Source organism: Mchenga conophoros, linkage group LG14 (assembly GCF_057382185.1).
Source record: "Mchenga conophoros isolate Kocher_MC1m ecotype Shallow Benthic linkage group LG14, M_conophoros_male_GT1.1, whole genome shotgun sequence".
Lineage (NCBI taxonomy): Eukaryota > Metazoa > Chordata > Actinopteri > Cichliformes > Cichlidae > Mchenga > Mchenga conophoros.
The window spans coordinates 41,218,355-41,239,671 of NC_140539.1; the positions used below are offsets into that span (position 1 = coordinate 41,218,355).

A 21,317-nucleotide genomic window follows, 5' to 3' on the forward strand; every position below is an offset into this window, starting at 1 on the left:
AGGTGGATTCAGACAGAAATGACCCTTTGTTGGAACGCTATGGGAAGGGTTGTGACTGTGGGTGTGTTTGGTTTATGATATCAGTGTGCAGCAGTGGATGCATTCACTGTTGCACACCAAAACCATAAAAATACTGAATCAGTCATTCATTACACCTCAGTTGTTTAAACAAATTATAGCTGATTTGAAATGGTCTCTGTCAAAAGTGCTCATCCTCCACACCTGCACTGAATTAACTGTATTTAACGTTTACCTTTCCTTATATTCTGCTGTTGATACAACCAATATACATAGCCAAACTTTCAAACACTGAGGTCATGATCAAAGATGGGCTTACTGGTTTTGTTCTTCAGCCTGTTGTTGCACTGTACCTGATATGGATGAAAGAATGGAGTGCTAATTTATTAGCTAATGCTAGTTAGCGCAGTTAGCTGCAATCATAAACTGACAGCTACAATGCAAAGACACCCATACAGGCTAATTAGTGCTAATTTGAATGAATGAACATAATGATGGATACACTTCATGGATTTGCTTCATGGATTTGCTTGGATGACAGAGCAACCAAACAAATCCAACATAAATGCTCCAAAAGACACAAATACAGTAAAGAGGTTCAGTCTAATGACTGTTCGATGCTAGATGAGGCTGTAGGTGGTCTGGCGAGGAAGGAGCGGCTAGCAGGTCCAGCGGGCATGTGGTGTGGAGGTTTGCCGGACAACTTGGAGGCCAGTCAGTTAAACAGACTAACAGATCTTTATTTGGCTTTAACAGAACAAGACCAGACAAGCCAGGTCTCCACAGCTCTACCCTATTTGTACCTTAATGAGAATAAATACGTATTATTTTCTCTTAGTTTTTAGGTACAACCATAAAGCTGAAAACCAGGCCAAAGAGACTTCAAAGCTATCACCACAGTGATTTTAAATTAGAAACATAAAATGGTAGAAACAAAGGCTTCAAACCTGATTGTCCATCACTGCTTTCATTACCTGTTGAAGATCAGGCTTTGGGTACTGGGCTGGGGTCAGCAAACATTCAGATTTAACATCATCCTGGGTTCTTTACTACACAGCAAAATCTCCAGTGTTAAATTAACACTTTTGACAGTGTTATATGTTTAAAAGTAACCTAGTCAGTTTTGAAGATTAACAATGGCTAACACTGAGCAGTGCTGATTTTCTAACACTGGAATATTTCTAACATTTTGAGTTATTTTCCAGTGTTAGAAAATCAGCACTGCTCAGTGTTAGCCATTGTTAATCTTCAAAACTGACTAGGTTACTTTTAAACATATAACACTGTCAAAAGTGTTAATTTAACACTCAACAGTGTTGTATTTAACACTCAGAGGTGTGGACCCATATAGACACTCTCCAGTGTTAATTTAACACTGGAGATTTTGCTGTGTAGCTTTGCATTAGCATGTTGTCTCTGCAGGTGCTTGTGAAGCAGTATAATGCATTTGTTTCTGTCTTGGCTGCAGTTTGCACTTTACCTTCTCTCTCTTGCCCTTCTGGGAACTAAAAATAAAAGTAATGTCTGCTGTAGACTGCGCTGCTATTTTCCTCCTGCTACACATGAACTTTAAAAACTTTATCCAAGCGGCACGCAGATAAATGAAGACCTTTTGTAATGACACAATTGCAGCTAGTGTAATTACTGAATTTAGTACAGTATTGCATTACATTATTGCATTGCTGTAAGCTTTTAGACTTTGTAACCTGTTGGAGTCAGTCTTGAGCAGCACACAGAGGAAGTGAAGATTTAGCCACTTACATGCTGGCTTTATTTTTCAGAGACCAGAGACGGTCCAGTCAGACCCTTCTAACACAAGCTTTTAGAGTCCATGTTGTGTTGGCAGGTTAGCTATCAAAGCCATGACTTCGATCACATTTTATGGTGCTTAAGTTTCTGTTTTGTTTTCATAGAGAAATCATAATGTACCAAAATTCTTCTTAACAACCATGACATCCACAAAACAGCTGAAGCAGACAACCAGATAACAGCACAACTTTTAGAACTGTTTCTTAAATATGATAAAACAGCGATCATTTAACACAATTTTTGCTGGGTACTTACATTCATCATGTTACCTGGTAATGTGAAACTGTCCAGACTGCTTATGCAATTCAAAAATGCCTCAGCCCAGATCTGAACCCAAGCCCTTTTTGGCTGTGAGGTAACAGTACTAATCACCATGCTGCTCTTAAAACCACAATGTCCATTATGAATAGAATGACCACTAGATTTTACCACTTTTCAAGGTGACAGCTATCTTTAGTTGAGACAAAAGCACACATGCACGCAGTAGAAGTTTAGTTTGTGTTGACTTTTTTGCTTTCGATGTTGTTTCATTCATGTCCTAATTAGCCTGAAAAAGGAGATTGGTCAGTTTAAATCAGTTCGTCTGTGCAGGTTTGAACATGGTAATCGCACTCGGTTGCAGACCAAAACAACCGCACCAAGACCACCTCCTCCAAAGAGTCTCAGTCTCCAGAGCGGTTTGTTTATGGTGTGAACATGATCCCACCCTGATACTACTACTGTGTACTATAGATGAGCACAGGTCCAGAATACAGAACCTTCTTCCTGTATTTACTTTTGTAGTTCCCGCCCCAGACACATCTGGCCAATGAGCGGAATGAACATTCTCACGTGGTTAGTTTGCTACAAGTTTACAAGTAGCTTTGGACCAAAGTAAGCAAACTATAGGTTTGAAAACACCCTTAGAGAGCTTTCATCCAGCTGTACCTGTTGTAATGGTCTCGTGAAGGATGGATGTAAAGTTTGGAACCTGACACTTCCCTTTTTCCAAAATACAGCCAGGTTTAAAAAAAAGTTATCTTCAGTGTAAAAAATTACACCTTCGTGGGAAGAGAGGAGCATGACCACACTAGATGCTTTCTTAGACTGTGGGTCTTTTTACTCAAAGGATCACTTGTGTGTAATTTTGAATTATCCAGATGATTTACTCAAAGCGATCTTGCTCCTTTTACATTAATGGGCAATCAATTATTTGGCCTTAATAAGTCTGGGACACAGAGCAGCGCTTTATCTACATCGGGCGGGATTTCCACTCTGTGATGTGTGCCAGCACAATGGATACAGTTTTAATTAAAATTGATTGGTGCAGCCGGTTCTTAATCTCCCATGCACAGCTGTCGCAAGGTTATTCTTTCGGAGCGATCTGAAGCGCAGAGAGATGGCTTTTGAATCCACATCAGTCACCGGCACGGTCTCGTGAGGTGTCCCTCACATGAGTTTAGGCCTAATTTTTGCTTAAGCAATTGGATTATGGTAAACGTGCACTTGTGAGACGGCCATCACCCTGTATCGGGTCTAACATGGTTACTGATCAATAACCTATGACTCTGTGCTTACTGGCTGGTGCTGGTATTTGTGTTAAGTCATATAATCAATTCTGATTGCTTGTGGATGACAAACCGTGAGAGCTGAAATAGAAAAATTACCACAGGTCAGGGTTTGGTGCTGAATAATTTTAGTTCAGTTGTGTATGCGAAGATGCCACCAGAACCCTCGTAGTGTAATAAACCTTTAGTTTTACTTGAAGATGAATTTAGACTCCCCAGCATAGCTAAGCTAAATGACAATCATCAGTGGAGCATCTGAATAAGTAATTGGAAAATATTCTGCTTATTCAGTAACATTAATATTTTTTCATGCCCCTTACAAATTGCAATCAGCAGTCTAGAAAATTTACTGTGGCTTCAAGAGACTAAACATATGCTTGTAGCCATTCATGCTGGATCTCTGCTCATTTTCTCCTCCTGATAGGAAGAATTTTCTGAAAGAGCTACATCAGATTAAAAATGGGTGATCCTAAACAGGATGTAGTCAACTTTACTCTTTGCTTTTCTGCTGAGCTGGACGTCCTTTACAGATGAAACCTTCTTTCATCTGTTCCCTTTAGGGCTCGCCACAGAGGTGCGTGTCCTCCTTCATCCACAAACTTCTTCTGTGGTCTTCCTTTTTTTCTCCTCCATCTTTAACATTCGTTGTCCAATACTAGTAAAAAAATGGGCGTTTTCTTCTTTTTACACCATCACTAAAATAGGACACTGCACTACTTTCAACACAATCACATTAATATCAACAACAAGAGCTTTTAACTTTTAAACTGAAGAAGTTACTGTCCTTTTGATACACTCATTTCTAATTTTATCCATCCTGGTTGATCCCAATGAAAATCTTCACATCTTCAGCTCAGCCTCCTGTCTTGTTGTCAGTGCCTCCATCTCCAAACCATACAACAACACACAGCTCAAACCAGATATTCACATACACTTCAGAAAAAAACACAAAAACATTTTTTTCTTTACCATCAACAATCGAATGAGAGTAAACTTTTTTGTTTTAGATCAATAAATATTAACATATTTCCTGTATTTGTGAAACGTCAAAATAAAAAGAGAGAAAATTGTTATGTATTTTTTACTTTCTTTAAAGCCAGAAGTATACATACACTAAGTTTATTGTGTCTTTAAAGAAAATGAAAACTCCAGATGATTCCATTCTGAGCTTGAGAAGTTCCTGATAGGTTAATTGAGTCCATTTGAGTTGGTGGCACATCTGTGGATGCATATAAAGGCATACCCCAATCACAGAGCCTTTCTTTGACATCATGGGAAAACAGGTCCACAAGTGTGGCTCATCTTTAGGTGCAATTTCCAGATGCCTGAAGGTCCAACGTTCATCTGTTAAGATATATAAAAAGCATGGGAACGTACAACCAATCATCTGGAGGGAGACGGATTCTGAGTCCAAGAGAGGAATGTTTCTTTGATGCGAAATGTGCGAATCACCCCCAGGACAACAGCAAAAGACCTTGTGAAGATGCTGGCTGAAACTGATACGTCAGTGTCACTATCCATAACAAAACAAGTCCCGTAATACCAAAAGCTGAACGGTTACTCTGGGAGGATAAAAGCCATTACTTCAAAACCACCATTAAAAAAGCCAGACTACAGTTTGTAACTGCACATGGGGACAAAAATCTTAATTTCTTGAGACATGTCCTCTGGTCTGACGAATCAAAATTGAACTGTTCGGCCGTAATGATGAAAAAGGGGGAAGCTTCGAAGCCTCAAAACACCATCCCAACTGTGAAGTATGGAGGTGGCAGCATCATGTTGTGGGGCTGTTTTGCTGCAGAAGGGACTGGTGCACTTCACAAAATAGAGGGCATCATGAGAAAAGAAAATTATGTGGACATATTAAAGCAACATCTGAAGACATCAGCCAGGAATTTAGAGCTTGGGTCTTCCAAATGGACAATGACCCCAAGCACTACCTCCAAATTAGTTACAAAGTGCCTTAAGGACAACAAAGTCAAGGTATTGGAGTGGCCATCATAAAGCTCAATCCCATCGAAAATTTGTGGGTGGCACTGAAAAGGCGAGTGCGAGCAAGAAGGCCTACAAACCTGTACCAGTTACACCAGTTCTGTCAAGAGGAGTGGGACGAGATTCCAGCAAGCTATTGTAGAAAGCTTGTGGAAGGATACCAAAAACGTTTGACCAAGTGAAACAGTTTCAGGGCAAACCAAACACAAAGGAAGTATATGTATACTTCTGACTTTGATGAAAGTAATAAAAAAAATACATAACAATTTTCTCTTTCTTCATTCAGACATTTCATAAATACAACAAATACGTTAATATTTATTGATCTAAAACAAGACCCGATTTCATCTTTGAGGGTAAAGAAAATGTTTTTGTGTTTTTTTAAGTGTATGTAAATATCTGGTTTCATTTGCAGCAGGCCTCACTACCATCTTGTAAATCTTCTTCAACTAAAGGAAAAATAAAAGTATTTACATTAAAGTAGTGTTAAATTTACACGCTGTGTATATTGGGAGAAACTAGAGCCCCACAGTGTTGACTTATGCAGGCTATTTGTTAGATGTTTGCTGTGCTGAACTTCACTTTTTACCTATTATTTTACTTATTATTACTATTGCTGCTACAACTACACATGTTTCTTTTCCAAATATTTATTTATAAGTGACTTATGTATGTATGTATGTATATATATGTATATATTGTACTATTCTTAGTTAGCGTATTGTCTGTCTTGTCTTAATGTTGGTTTAAAATGGAGCACTGTAACAAAAAATAATTTCCCCAGGGATCAATAAAGTATTCTGATTCTGATTCTGATTCTGATTATAACGAATTCCCAGCTTTGAGATAAAAAATAAATAAATAAATTTTTTCTAATGTTATCTTAACGGAGGGACACGGCTTGTTACATATAAATTAACCTACAGTAACATTGCTAACAGGTTTAAATAGTTAAAATCTTTCACCACATGTAATTACTCTGCAGTAGACTAGTTATAGTGATTATTTGGTACTCTGACGTTGCATTTCTTTTTCAGTGTTACCAAGATTTTGTTGCATTCATGAAATTCGAGACCTAAAATAACTAAAAGCGTTTAGTTTGCTTATGTTTTTATTATCAACAAAACAGAACAATTTTAAAGAAAAACAAACCGTAATAGACCCACTTTAAAACAGAGTTGAGCCATTATGAGTTCTTCCCATGCTTGTGCTAAGGAATTAAATTATAAGTAATGATAATAAGTTTGAGAAACAGATAAAAGTATTTGCTGAAATATAGGAAAATAGTAAAAGACACATTTCAAATTAATTCTGACAGAAGTCCAGCCACAGGTAAAGTATACCAGCAGCATCGGAGATTAAAGCAAACAAATCTGACCATCACTGTTAAGTTTCTTATGACACTTTTATTTTCAGTTCATAGCTAAGGACACTAAAACAGGACGTGTATAGATGTGCATCCATGCTAGCCACTGATACGGAGGTCTAGAGAATTTAAGAGGATCATTTTCTTAATCTAGTTTTCTTATCAGAGCCAAAGGGGGCCACTGGAGACAGGTGGAAGGGCCACATATGGATCCAAAGCCACAGGTTGGAGGCCCATACTATAAGAGTTCAAATATTCATATCAGTGTGCTGCTGAATCTGCTGCTTTAAGCAGTCTCTATCTATTTGCAAGGTGCAGTTTTACAAGTTACAATAAAAACATCAGTAGTTTTTTTAAATATGTTTTTATATTTTGAGCTGTTTTGTTCTGCAGTTTAATTTGAGCTATTTTATGCACTTTTTAAAATGGATGATGTCCATGAAGAGAGGTGGAGTGTGTGTGTTTACTACCAGGCAGAGGTTATATCATACTCCATACTGAAGTGGTTCCACCTGAAGAACAGATGACCTACATTCAGTATACATGTGTGCACTACCCTACAAATCAAACCTGCTGATCTTTGAGGATCTTTGCCTGCTATCAGCTGAAACACTCAGTTTATTTAAATGCAGGTTGAAGACTCACCTATTCTTAGCTGCATTTGAATAAAGCATCAAATCCACACTTTTAAGCTTAAATTTCAAAACTTACATTTTAACTACAGATTTTATCTACTGTTTTTTTTAAATCAATTTTAAATCATGCTTTTTATTTGTTTTTGATTTTTTAATGTCTCTGTAAAGCACTTTGAATCACCTTGTTGTTGAATTGTGCTATATAAATAAACTTGCCTTGCTAGCAAAAAAGAGAAATTATATGTTTAATTTCAGCATTTGCAGTTTTTGTAGGGATTTTACTTTTTTATTCTCTGAAGGCTAGTTTAGGCATAAAAAGCTACTCTCAGCTGTTCTGTTACCACAAGGGGTCGTTCCATTGGGTAGCACCGCATGTTTGCTCTGCATTGGCAGAGTTTTATGCCAGATTCCCTTCCTGAGGCAACCCCAGAAGGGATTTGTGCCTCCAGCTGGAACCAAACCAGCATGCTTGCAATTGCCAAGCAAATGTTTTAACCACTGCACCATAGCTAGGCATAAAGGGTGGAAAAGGAAAACAGCTGGCAGAGGTAACAACAATCACTCCTTGTAGTAAGCTAGGTGAATGCTATCATCTGTTTTCACTCCAACATCTTAAAAAGAAAACAAAAGGGAAAAAAATTCTCAAATTTTCATTGCTTTGTGTGCTTTTATGTGTGTGTGTGTGTGTGTGTGTGTGTGTGTGTGTGTGTGTGTGTGTGTACATAAAGTGCAATCAACATACATAAAGTGCCATTTTTCAATATGCCAAAAACTGGAATGCTAATATATTTGTGGGGGCAAAATGCCCGTCCCCACGAGTTTAAAGGTATTTTTGAGACTCAAAATGTGGGTTTTGTGTCAGGGTTACAACTAGTTTATGGTTAGGTTAGAGTTAGGCATTCATTTCTGATGGTTAGGGCAAGTGGCTAGGGAAGGCATTATGTCAATTGTTTGTCCTCACTAAGATATGAAAACAAATGTCCACAAGATTATTTGTTATATCCACCCCTGAGAAGCTACAGACGACTCTGCTATTTTTTATCCAAATCCGCCACGTGAACCAAAGTCAAGTGATTAGTGCACAAGCAAAAATTATGCAGGTAATTAAAGAACTTGCGTAACAAAATTGACATAAATATTTGATTAGTAACTAATGTGATTACTTAATTTAGGAACCATAGTGCATTGCAGACGAATGTAAAGAATTACAACCAGCACTGATCATAAGATACAGGAAGCCCCGGATCTTTTCCCCCCTCTTTTTTCTGGTTGGAGAAAGATAAGAGGAGAAAAATCTCATCTGCATTCAGCTGCTCAGAATGCAACCTCTCCATGAACCTCACCATTTGTCAGTTTGCCTGCAGGTTCTGTTAACTGAGAGACATGAAACAACCCGCCGCACTCAGGTGCACCATACATCATTACGTGAACTCCAACGCTAATGCCACAAGCAGCCAAAGGCTATGGATTTAAGGTGAAAACATGCAAACATGTTTTGCATTTTCCTTACTTGTGTTCTTAGATTTATTCAAACAAGGTCTTAAAACTAATCAAAGGCCACGCAGTCAAAGAATGAGCCATGTGGAGTCAATCCCTGTGGCTGAAAGTCTGTAACTCCGGGCTAATCTCAGGGATTAGGGAGCTATAAGTGGCACCCGTCAGACAGGCTCTGGGAGTCTGAACGCAGGAGCACAGCATGACTCTTGACTTGGTGCTAATTTTACTCTCTGTAGAGGTGCTGCTGCCTCTTTTCAGGACTCTGTTGACAACTGAAAATTCATGTATTTAACAAAAGCCTGATGTTAGTCTAATAGCATGAGTCTGATTGTTATCCAAGAAATTAGATGTGTCGAGGTTAGAGTAAGATCCAAAAGGCAAAGGCAGAATTAAAGGCAGCCTACCTGAGCTGGAAGATAATGACATGTTTCAGCAAAATGACAAGTACAGTAAGGTCTCATGTCACAAGTGGAGTCACTGTTTTCACTGCCACAGGATGTCTAATTTCTCCTGCACTTCAGGCACATCCTGCACAAACCTCCATAGGAGGAGGCCTCAGGCATACCTCCATTGGATCCCAGACGTGGTGCATTTCGTTTGCATACGACTGATGTCAAATCCGAGATGCTTTCCTTTGATTTGCTGCTGCACCTTGTTGTTGTGGAGCAGGCAGGTGGAACAGGAGAAGGAAAAAGACTGGCTAATCGAGCTAGTGCTCTATCACAAGGAGCGTTGCTAGGTGACAGTGTTGAAGGAAGTGAAGTGCAGCACTTTGTGTGTGTGTGTGTGTGTGTGTGTGTGTGTGTGTGTGTGTGTGTGTGTGTGTGTGTGTGTGTGTGTGTGTGTGCAAAAAGGAAAGAAGAGCAAACTGACGAATAGAACCATCATTTTAACCACATTTTTATGGATGTCCTGTCTTTACAATGATGGACGGTTATTTTCTTGTACTTTTTTCCTTGTTAGTGAGATGCTGTGTACAGGTTTCCTTTTTACAGCACCAGTGAAGCTACGCGTTCAACAAGTTTTACTCTCTGGACAAAACTTACTGTGTGTAAAGCCTAAAATGTTCTATTTTAAGCTTATTCTTATTCCCCAGGTGTTAAATAATGCTGTTTTCTGAAAGTCACTTAGAGGTACATACAGTGCCCTTTAGCACTGTGTATTTGTGATGCGCTGATTGAAACAATAGTTAGACGACGGTCACTTCCCAATCCTCATATGGATGCTTGCTCTAGACCTCTGTGTCACATTGACACAGAGCATAATTTTTTAAATGTGCAGGGGTAATCTTCATGGCTGGAATATGTTAAGATGCTGGCTTCAGCAGTAGTATTTTTCTTCCCATTAATCAGCAGTTACGTAACTTACAACAGACTCCTGAAACACCCCCTCACAGGACACCTTAAAGAAAGCAGTCCAATGCCTTTAGACTGGTTGGGTAAACTCCCACACACCCTTAAATATCTTCCAAAGATACAACTGGTGGAGTAGTCCCCGAGCAGGATGAAAAACCATCTAGAGCAGAGTTAACTCCTAACTTAATTGCTTTCACAGACGATATATAAATAATTCCAAATGTGCTATAGTAGGTAGATTTGCCCCAGCTACATGTTTTCAGAAACCAGTCTGAGACCTATTTGTTTATACTGTACTTCTCTGTCTTTTTTTATTTCTTTTTCTTTCTTTCTTTTTTGGTGTTCTAAATATGTTTCACAAACTGAAAATGACATTTTTCCTTCAGTTTGTGTGTTTTTCCCCTCACACCAAATTTTGTGTTCTCTAAACACCGAGCATGTGAAAGGGGTATATTTTATGACTACTACAAATCTCTGAAAGGCAGTCACCCATCATCAGTCAAGCTGCTCCATGTGCAGAGGCTGTGAAATCAAAGTGTGTTTTGTAGTGTGTAGTCTGGGCTTCATGCGACCGTAGGAGCACACAGAAGTGTGCAAATTCTTGCACTGCACTGGATGAAAGTGATTTCATTGGCTTTGCTATCAGATGAAACGCTCCATCTGTCTTTTTCATCAGGTTTGGCAAGAAGCCGTCTCTGATTCACCAAGTACATCTATCAGTCATCTGTCCACAAAGACAGCAAGTTTAGTAGCTGTTACAGAAAATAGACTTAGAGCACTCGTCAGACAGATTGTGAGAAAAGGAAGGGCTATTTCACCAAAAATGATGAGTTCAGTTTTCCTTGAGGTTGTAACATAAAAGATTCTTACTGGACAGAGGGAAAGAGCACTGACTTTGAGTTTTCAGTCAATGTTCGTTCGATCAAAACAGCCAAAGGCGTTCTAGCAATGTTATAATATACTGTGAGTAAACTGTGGGAATAGTTCTGACCTAATCTTTGATTTTGTATGTACAGTACTGTGCAAACGTTTTGAACCACCCGTCATTTCTTATATATTTTGCTTCCGAGGAGCGAGATATAGTTCTCCAGGTTTTCTGAAGTCCTTTCAGCGTTTCTTTGGACATTGGCTGCTTTTTCACATAATTTCAGTCCAGTCCTTCTACCTGACCATTTTCAGAAGAATGTTTGTCTTATGAAAAGTTTTGGTTCAAATCAAGGAAGGAGAGAGGCCATCTGTAAAACACGGTAAAGGCTGTTATGGTTTGGAGCTGCATTTCAGCCAGTGGTGTTAGAGATCTTGTAAATATCGATGTGACTATAAAAGCAGAAAAGTATCATCAAATTTTGATCCACGGTCCAGTATCATTTGGAAATCATCTGATGGGCAATAGCTTAATTATTCAGCATCACAAACATCCTAAACACACTGCCAGTGCAGTAAAAGCATACCTGTCAGAATAACACATAGATGAACACTATCAGTCATGGATTGGCCTCCCCAGAGCCCAGACCTGAACATTATTGAAGTAGTATGAGATCATCTTGACAAAGAACAGAACAAAAGGCAGACAACATCCAGAGAAGAGCTTTGAATATCCTTTAGGAAGCCTGGAGAACTATTCCTTAAAGAAATTACAAGAAAGTTTAACAGGAGAGTTCAGACTGTGCTAAAGAATAAAGGCAGCCTTACCAAATACTGACATTCAGGCCTATTAGCATGGTAACTATCTGTGCCTTATATGCAGTATTTCCATATATGTATGCTGATGTTTCAATAAGTCATTGCACCTATTTCCTGTTTTCATAGCAGAATATAAAGAAATCAAAGGTAGCTCAAGACTTTTGAATAGTGCAGTACGCATGCGAGAGTTTCCTTTTTAAGTTGATGGTTTAACCGTGGGAGCAGGGTAACACACCGATGGACTTCAGTGTAACATACCCAATACATCCTTCACTTTGAAAATAATGTCAAAGCTGCAATTACAGTAGCTATTTTAAGCTTTGGATCCTGAGTGTAAACACTTTCCTCTCTGACTCTGCTGCATCCCTGAAACAGTCATTTAGCTCAGGACCCTGACATGCTGTCATATTAAACATGAGCTGTAAATGGTTTGGGGGAGGTGAGAGAGAGGTTGTAGATACTTATGTTATTAGTGTGAGTAACCCAAACAAGCATCTAATCTCTGCAGCATGAAGAGCGTAGTTTTGCACTGTGTTAGATAACAGTATTTGATTCAGCTTTCAGCCAAGACGACGATTTCAGTTCTTGGGTTTATTTCAAAACGACTCCATGCTAATCGCGTCTAGGCCACATAGCATGCAGGCACTCTTTAAATCCAATGTGAAAGTTGCATTTGCAGCAGTAACATTAGGCTTATAGTAATGTTCCCAGTGCATATAAGCCCCTCACATTAAAAAAAACCACAGCACTAGAGGGCGCTGCAAATAAACACACGCTATCTATACTCTCACTGTTTCAGAAAGTAACCGAAAAAAAATTTTTTTTTTAAAGGCAAAAATCTCTTGATCACGCCGTTATTCACTATGAAAATGGAAAGTCACTCCAGTTTCAGAAAACACAAGCAATATAAAAATGCTGCAAAAACACACAAAAGAACAACAGACATAGAAAAAAAAACCTCATAGAAAGGGGAAGCATTACCATGACGGACCAGCTGCGGAAGTGACAAGCTAACGGTAACTGTTTTAGTGACTAAACCAGGGGGTTGCGTTCATTCAGCCATTCTGTTCATGGTTTAGTGTCAAAGTATCCACATTAATCTATTAATAGCAAATTCATTTTTTTAATGATCAAATATCCCAAATTGAATTACACTTAATGTTTAATGTGGTAACTGAATCCCCCTGGACTGTAGCTAACTCCGCATGACATTCCAGAAAGCTTGCACAGATTCCCAACCGAAAAACAAATGATGATTTACAGAATACACAACTGGGTTCCCAGCATCAAGTTTTTACAGCTGTCTTCTTCTTCTAAGTTTTTTTTTCTTTTCTTTTTTTACAGTGCAGTTCACGTCTGAAGCTGGTCCGTCACATAATTGTCTCCCAAAAACACTTCCGTTTTGTTTTGTCTGCTTTTTGTGGTGTTTTTCCATTTTTCTTAAGTTGCAGTTTGTTTGACTTCACAGGGCCACCGTAGAAAGATGACACGATCTCATTCACCTAAATATCAAAGCTCATAAAGTTTTTAACTCTATGCAAATTGTGAGTTAAAATACATGTCAGATGTTAGCATTGGTTGGAGTGTGAAAGAAACTCTAAAGAACCAAAGAGACTGTCCTTAGAAAAAATAATAAGGTCTGTTAAGTAATGGGTCTCACTTCACCACCTGTGTAAATCTCCATTAAAACCGTGCAAAATAAGGGATTTTCTTTAACTCCGGCATAACAGCATTCAGATTTCTTCTTTTTTAAGATTATTATTACTTTATCAATAAATTGATTGATTGATTATGATTATTATTGGTGTTCAGTAAATTTCACATTAAGTGTTGTGTGTTAACCTTTATGAAGAAGTCTATAAATACCTCAGAGCAGGTGGCTAAAGCCTGTGTGGCCCATCTGCTCCTTAACCCTCAGAAGGAAGGAGTCAAAGATGTAACTGTGCAGGTGTGTGTGTGTGTGTGTGTGTGTGTGTGTGTGTGTGTGTGTGTGTGTGTGTGTGTGTACAAATACATAGATCCGTTCAAGTCAGGTGATAACGCATTTAGACCCTTCAACACTTACGCAACGTAAACAGCTAATAATACTTGCCCTTACCATACCCTAATGAGATACAGTGTGTGCATTTGTGTCTGCGCTTCTCAAACAGTCAGTCCATGTGATGGTAAAACACAATAAGCCTCTTAGATCTAATCCTGCCCCGTTGGGAAGGCAGTGTCTCACACATGCCACGCACACATACGTGCACACATACGTGCACACATACGTGCACACATACGTGCACACATAGCGCCAACGTGGCCAAATCTGACAGTTCTTTGGTTTAATGCCATCAAAATCCTGAAAGAGAAAAGTGATAAAAAAAAAAAAACATTTATTGTTATTGTCGGAAAGCAACCTGTTTGGTCAACAATATTACAGGACAGTAAAAAAGTCATCATCATCATCATCATCATCATCTTTATTCATTAAGCATTCTAAAACAACCACAGGTGATACAAAGTGCTGAACATTGGAACAAAATAATAAAATTATATAATACATTAATAAAAAAACAAATGAAAGCAAAAAGCAAAGTAATTAATTAATTAGTTAGTAGCTAATTTAATTACAAGAAAAGCTAAGTCTCGCTGAGGCTGAAAATCAAAGGATAAAATTGGGGTTAAGACGTGTTTTAAAAGTGGACAAAAATTCTTTATCGTAATTTAGATTTTCAGCACATGAGAGCAGCAAATGAGAGGTAACAGCATCCGAAATTATATGAGAATGAGAATGTTTGCTTTGACCCAATACAATGTTTCTTTAAAAAAAATAACAATAAAATAAAAATCAACAACACACAACAAAAAGGAGAAACTGAAGACATGTTAATGTAATGTGGCATATAAAGGCACAGGAAGAGAGGAGAATTGCTTTTTGCACCATGGGAGGTCTCCCACCAGCCTGAATTTACAGCAGGAAAAACCAAGTTGTGGTCCAGAGCCATCCATAAGCTTCAAAAACAGCCACAACGAGGCAAGATTTACAGTGCTGCTTTGGTGTCCGGTTGTAGATCCTAAGCAGGTATGCAACTGATGCAGTTCTCCAAACAATAACATGTAGCTTTGTTGTTGATGATGCCCTGCATAGGTCAAATACAGAATAGTTGAAAAGTGCAGTCCAGAGCAGGAAAGTGGAAGGCAGATGTGTTCCCCATGAAAGAGAAAACCTTTGGTTGGCTCTAAAAGGCCCCTGAAAAGTCTAGAGAGGAACAACTAGAGAGAGAAAGCGAGATCATATTTCTCATATATGCGCTTCTCTTTATTATTTCCCAGTGTAATCCAGAATTGAATCCTTCTCTTCACATACAAAGGCTTGAATGATTAGGCGACATTGTCTGTGCTGCTCATAGGGGACTGTCAGATTGTTTGGGGCTTTCAAGGTATAAAACCTGAAGCAACTGTTATTGTTAGCTGCCAATATGAAAACTAAATACAACTGAAATTAATTAAATTGAACTGAATTGGGTGACTGTGGGAAATTATTTTTGTTTGTAACACCGCTCCCAGGTGATTGTAGGATCCTTATCTTACAACACAAAGCACCTTTGCTTCTCTATATAAATGCATGTAGAAGTTGATCTGCAAAGCTGTCTGTAGGCTCTGCATAGAACCAGAGCAAAACTATGTTTAAGCCATTAAACTTCAACTTTAGTTAAAAGTTAAATAAAGAAAAGCTATTTCTAAACAACCCTAACATACAACTCATGCATACAATAATAGGATCACCATATTGTTTTCTGTATTGTTTTGTAAGATTTCTTTATCTGAAGGTAAGTATATGCATACTCAAACCAATCACAAAAACAATTCAATCACTCGCCAGAAATGAGACTACATAACTGCCGCTGTCAAACCTGACTCTGGGCGTATCTTCCGATGCACATAAGTACAAACATATGAGAGATTAGTGAGTTGCTTTGAAAGTTAGAAACTTTGAGTAACGTGTTTAGCTTCTGCTTTGTGTGTCTATCCTTTTGAGCGACTCAGACAATTCCCTGAGCTCAGCGTGACCTGAACGTCTGTCTTGGCTTTCACTGAAGTAGCTGAAGTAGGGAGTTTTGTATTGTGACTTCTCTCGGCGCAGAGGAAGATAAAAACGTGCAAAAATGGCTTTCCTGGCACCGCTGTGATGTTACACCGGTGACTATTCTTCAGCGCAGAGCTGGCTTTTATGAATGTGAGACCGGTTCGGGCCTGCCTGTAACAACAGATATGACTGTTTCTTGGAGTGTAACAGAAGTCTGTGGTTAACTGACAGTTGGTTTTGTATCATGTACAAAACAACAGAAGAACCTAAGACACATTTTTTTCTTTTTTTCTGTCTTCAGATTACCTCTGCTCTCCAGAAGAAAACGTCCACATGATCGACTTCACCAGATTTAAGATCCGTGACATGGAAACGGGGACTGTCCTCTTTGAGATCACCAAACCTCCGACACCAGGTGAGCTCCAACGTGCAGAAACTAGATAACACATTATATGGCAGGTCCAAAAACCTTCCAGTATGTCAGATGGTTTATTGGTTCATCAGTTTAATAGGAAAAACCTGCACGCATATGTGCATAGCTCAAATAAGCCGAGCAAGGGCTGGAACTCAAAAAGCTGACTGCTTTTTGTTGTTTTTATTCATCTTGTCTTCAGCTGGTGGTAAAAAGCAGTGTGACCCCAATGCCGGCCGTTTTGTCCGATACCAGTTCACCCCGGCTTTCCTACAGCTGCGGCAGGTTGGAGCCACGTAAGTCCCCATGTGGTGTAATATCCGGTCAACCCTGCTGCTCCGACTGAGGGAACGTACCGGAAGTAGGATATGTGTAGGCTCTGGTGTCACAGGCAGCAGGCTGACAGCGATGAGTGTGAACAGAGTGGCCCAGCCCATCTGCTGAGTCGGGCACCAAGTAGCCAAAACTGCTCATCATGAGACTGAGTGCAGATTTCAAACCAACACATCAACTGACTAATCTAAACTGGGATTAGCCCTAAATTTGTATCATTATTATTGGTAGTAGTATTATCATCATCATTATTATTATTATTTGGATTATGTGTGTGTTAACCTGTAGAGTAAATGGTTTTAGTGCATTTGACAGCTGGATGGATGGACCCAAAATGTAGGCCTGAGAAAATGGAAAGTAAACTCAAAATCAGCTTTAATGCTGTGTTTTTACTAAAATACAAAATAATGCAGGTCAAGAACAAACGTGCCAAAACTACAACTCTTCTAAGAAAACACGCAAGGAGGAAAGACTGAGACAATAGATATACACCGGAGAGGAAACAGGTGGGAGGACAGCTGAAACCAATCAGAGATGGCGCGACAGGGGAAGTAGAATTAAATGCAAAGCACTAGTGACAGGAGACTATCAAAATAAGACAAGAAATAACTAACACTGAGACCAAGACTCAAATATACAATTATATAGTTAGGGCTGGATCCCTTTGTTAGTGTGCAATATGCTTAGGCTGCTGGGGACTTGGGACCATGATGCACTGGGTTTTTCTTCTTCATTCACCTTTTTTCACTCCGCATTTAATCATTAGTTATTCATCTCTGTGTTTCCTACAATGTGCCTTTTGTCCTGTCTTCTCCCCCTCGTCCTCAATTGGTCGCAGCAGATGGCTTCCCTTCCCTGAGCCTGAAGTTTCTTCCTGTTAAAAGGGAGTTTTTCCTTCCCACTTTCGCCAAGTACTTGCTCATGGAGGTAGTCTTTTTGTAGGTATATATAAAGCACCTTGAGGTGGCTGCTGTTGTAATTGCTGTTCTATATAAATGAAATTGAATTGAAAAGAGGTCAAAACATAAGATGGAAGGAACAGAATTTGGAATACAAAAGGGAATTTAAAAACCTATCGTCAGCTAAAACAAGCAGGGAACTAAAGGCACAGATAAGAAATCATAAACACAAGGAAAGTAAAACTAACAACATAAACAGAGAGCTCCTATCTGAAAACCAAAAGGAAGTCATAAACCCACAAAACACAGACCAAACCTAAAGGTCTTTGCAACAAAGGGTCAGAACTAAAGTCGTGAAAACAACAACCAAGATTGAAAAAAAGGTCCCATAAACACTAAGAAATACAGCAAGCTAAATATTAATATTATAGAGTATAGAAACATAAAACAAGATAAGAATACAAAATTATAGAAAACCCAAAACTCCCCAAAACTCAAAACCCCTGACAGTCTTCATTTTTTAATTTTATAACTTTGATTTATCCTTTTTATCATTTCTAATCACATTTAATTCACCAAACTATGTTTTTTTTAAGCCTCCTTTATGGGTGTGCTCCAGAGCAAGCTAAACAAAACCAGGCCTTCTTTGCATTACCGGGCTTAACAAAATGTGAAACCTCAGTCAGAGATAACAGGTATCACGACTATGATTATCGACTCTCTTATTTAACTCAGACTTTCTGCTTCAGGCTCACATAAAAGTTTGACGTGTTGTTTCGCTCTTCTTCCAAGCAAAAAGGGGATCGATGGCACATGGTCTGCTCCAATCAGAGACATTATCAGAGGAACAGGTGATGGAGATGTAAGCAGAATGTAAAAATATAACAGTAAAGAATAATTAAGACAAGAGAGCAGTGCAGTGTGTTGTAAGTAAAGTGATTTGCTCGTCACAACCGCATAAAAATAATAAAGCTAATGTGTTTATTTTTTCACTGCTATTTATTTCTAATGTGAAAGCTACTTGTTAGAGCTCTGAAGCAACCAATGCAATTAAACACTAAAGGCTACTCAGCGTGTTCAGATCTGACACTCTCCCATAACCTAATAAAGGAGACTTGCATCCTTTCTGCTTCCATAGGAATTAAGAGGCTTTAGTAGCAGCCAGGTGCTGCTTATCGGATGTCTGTGAACTTCAGGCCCTCAGACTGTGCTGCATTAAAAACAGACATGATTCTGTCAGGAATCAGGAACTCTTCCAGAAATCGTTTTCTTTGATCACAGTTTGTTGTGAATTCCACAAATCAGTCAAAAAAGACATATCCATCCATAATCTAGAAACACCACCATATTCTTCTCCTAAAAGTCCAGCAGCTGCTCTCCTCAGTTCCTACATTTTACAAACTGTTATAAGAAGAGGTGATGTTACACGGTGGTGAACACAAACCCTGTCCCAAATTTTTCCAGAGGTGCTGCTGCCATCAAATTCAAAACAAGCTTTTTCTTAAGATGTTACATTTTCTCAGGTTAAGTACTTGATATGTTTTCTGTGTTCTGCTGTGAGTAAAATATGGAATTTCTGAGATTTGCAAATAATTGCATTCAGTTTTATTCACGTTTTAAGCAGCCACCCTTTTGGAATTGGGTTTGCAGATAATCTAGATTGATTGTTACTAGGCTTTTCCCTTGTTGCGTTCTTACAACTGTTATCATAAGTGTCAAAAGCAGCGACAGCAGTTTGTATTTCCATTCCCTTACTCGTTGGTGGGTGTATTTTGTCCACTTTGTGTCTCTGCAGAGTGGAGTTCACGGTTGGTGACACCCCCATCAACAACTTCCGTATGATTGAGAGACACTACTTCCGCGATCAGCTGCTAAAGAGTTTTGATTTCGAGTTTGGCTTCTGCATGCCCAGCAGCAAGAACACGTGCGAGCACATTTATGAGTTCCCCACGCTGTCCGAGGAAATGAGTGAGTGTCACACACTCCGACGCACTCGAGACAAATACCCCCGCCCCATGTTTAGATGGATTTGATGTTTTAGAACGCTGTGTGCTGTCTCTCTCCCTCTCTCAGTGCGTGAGATGATCCTGCACCCTTACGAGACACAGTCTGACAGCTTCTACTTTGTGGACAACAAGCTGGTGATGCACAACAAGGCAGATTATTCCTACAGCGGAGGGCCGTAGGAAAGCCTCCATCCTGCAACCCTCCACCATTTCTCTCTTTCTCCTTCCCTGTTTTAGACATTTTCGATAATCCAGCTATCACTTCAGGACCAGAAACAGATGAACTGATGGACAAATCACTGGCATTAAATACTCATGTCTCCTTCCCTGTTAAGCTCCATGCATTTCCATTCAGGTACTGAGCTGCCCGGCCAATCAGATTTCTCCCTTTGCCTCTTTTTTTTTTTTTTTTTTGCAGAAACACTGAATTCTGCAAGTTTTATCCTCAGTTTGCATCAGCGTGCGTGAGTGAGTGTGTGGGCAGCAAACACATGCGGTGTCTGTACATAGTGTTGCTTTCTGTCTGTATATGTGGGTTCCAGTTTCTCATCAGGAAAACTTTATTTTATTTTGTGTGTTTTGGAAGAGAAACCGAAGTCAAACAGACAAGGCGGAAACACAGAATGAGACAAAGGAGGAAATGAAATTGCCCTAAAAGCAGTAAGAATAAAAAAAATCAGATGTATATTTACAGTATATAGTTTGTATAGGAGTCTCACTGTATTTGTACTGCAGAGGTTCAGCAAAGTCTTTGTAGTGGCACACACATCTGAATGATTCGGTCCTCCTCCTGTGATCTGCCATCGTTCAGTTGAATGACGGCACTGTGTACTCTGTCTTTGTGAATGTGTCACTTGTTGTCATATATTTTCATGTCCGTAGTACTACTACTACTGTAGTGCGTGAGGAGTATTTTTTAAATAAATAGCCATTTTGGAAAAAGTGTCAGAGAGTTACACTAGCCCAAAGTCAGATACCAATTTTGATATCCAGTACGATCTCTGTAGTACTGAGCACTGTGTATACTTTAATTACAATAAATGTTTTAAGCAAAAAAATAAATAAAAGTATGTAAAAAAGTTTTGACAACCAAAATTCCATAACTGCAATAAATGTGGGATTTTTGTGGGACCTTGATATTTGCTGGTTTTTTTTCATTAACAGTGAGGTTCACTCCAAATACACCCACTAAAAAAGAAAAAAGACCTAAAGTTGAGGTACAGACGATACTATTGACTGAACTTGATTACCTTTAAATGGACTGCAGTGGTTTATAAATTCCCTAGACTGCAGACTTTCCATTTAACATCCTCTACACTTTAAGATCCGCAGGTCGTTTGTGTGCTTTTACTTGGAATTCTTCTTCCTTTGACTTATTTGATGTAGAAAACAGTCAAATGCACACAGAAAGTAAAGCATGTCCAAAGATTATTCCTAACACGCAACAAGCAAAACGTGTTTTTGTCGCCATCTTCTGTAGCAACAGTCTTACTGCACCGTTATTATTGCATCTCCCACTGTATCACTCATCAATCATCAGCATCTTTTCTTTCTTTTTTTCCCTCTCAGCACATACTGTGCATGGTTTGAGCCAGTGAGTACATGATACACAGACTCTGGTCAATGGTGTATAAACATGAAACAACAAGGGGTTTTTTGGACACCCAGAGGCAGTGGAAACCTTTCAGAGCAAAAT

The 21,317-nt window shown here is 39.0% G+C and overlaps 1 protein-coding gene across 1 annotated transcript; it reads left to right on the plus strand.

Moving 5' to 3' along the window:
• The first annotated feature begins 635 nt into the window (after positions 1 to 635).
• Positions 636 to 20,758, plus strand: LOC146560500 (protein unc-119 homolog A-like). The gene is made up of 6 exons (XM_085244416.1): positions 636 to 732; positions 12,913 to 12,918; positions 16,273 to 16,386; positions 16,586 to 16,679; positions 19,411 to 19,583; positions 19,689 to 20,758. The coding sequence occupies exons 1-6, from the start codon at positions 636 to 638 to the stop codon at positions 19,799 to 19,801; spliced, it is 597 nt and encodes a 198-aa protein (XP_085100542.1). The 3' UTR covers positions 19,802 to 20,758.
• Positions 20,759 to 21,317: the final 559 nt, after the last annotated feature.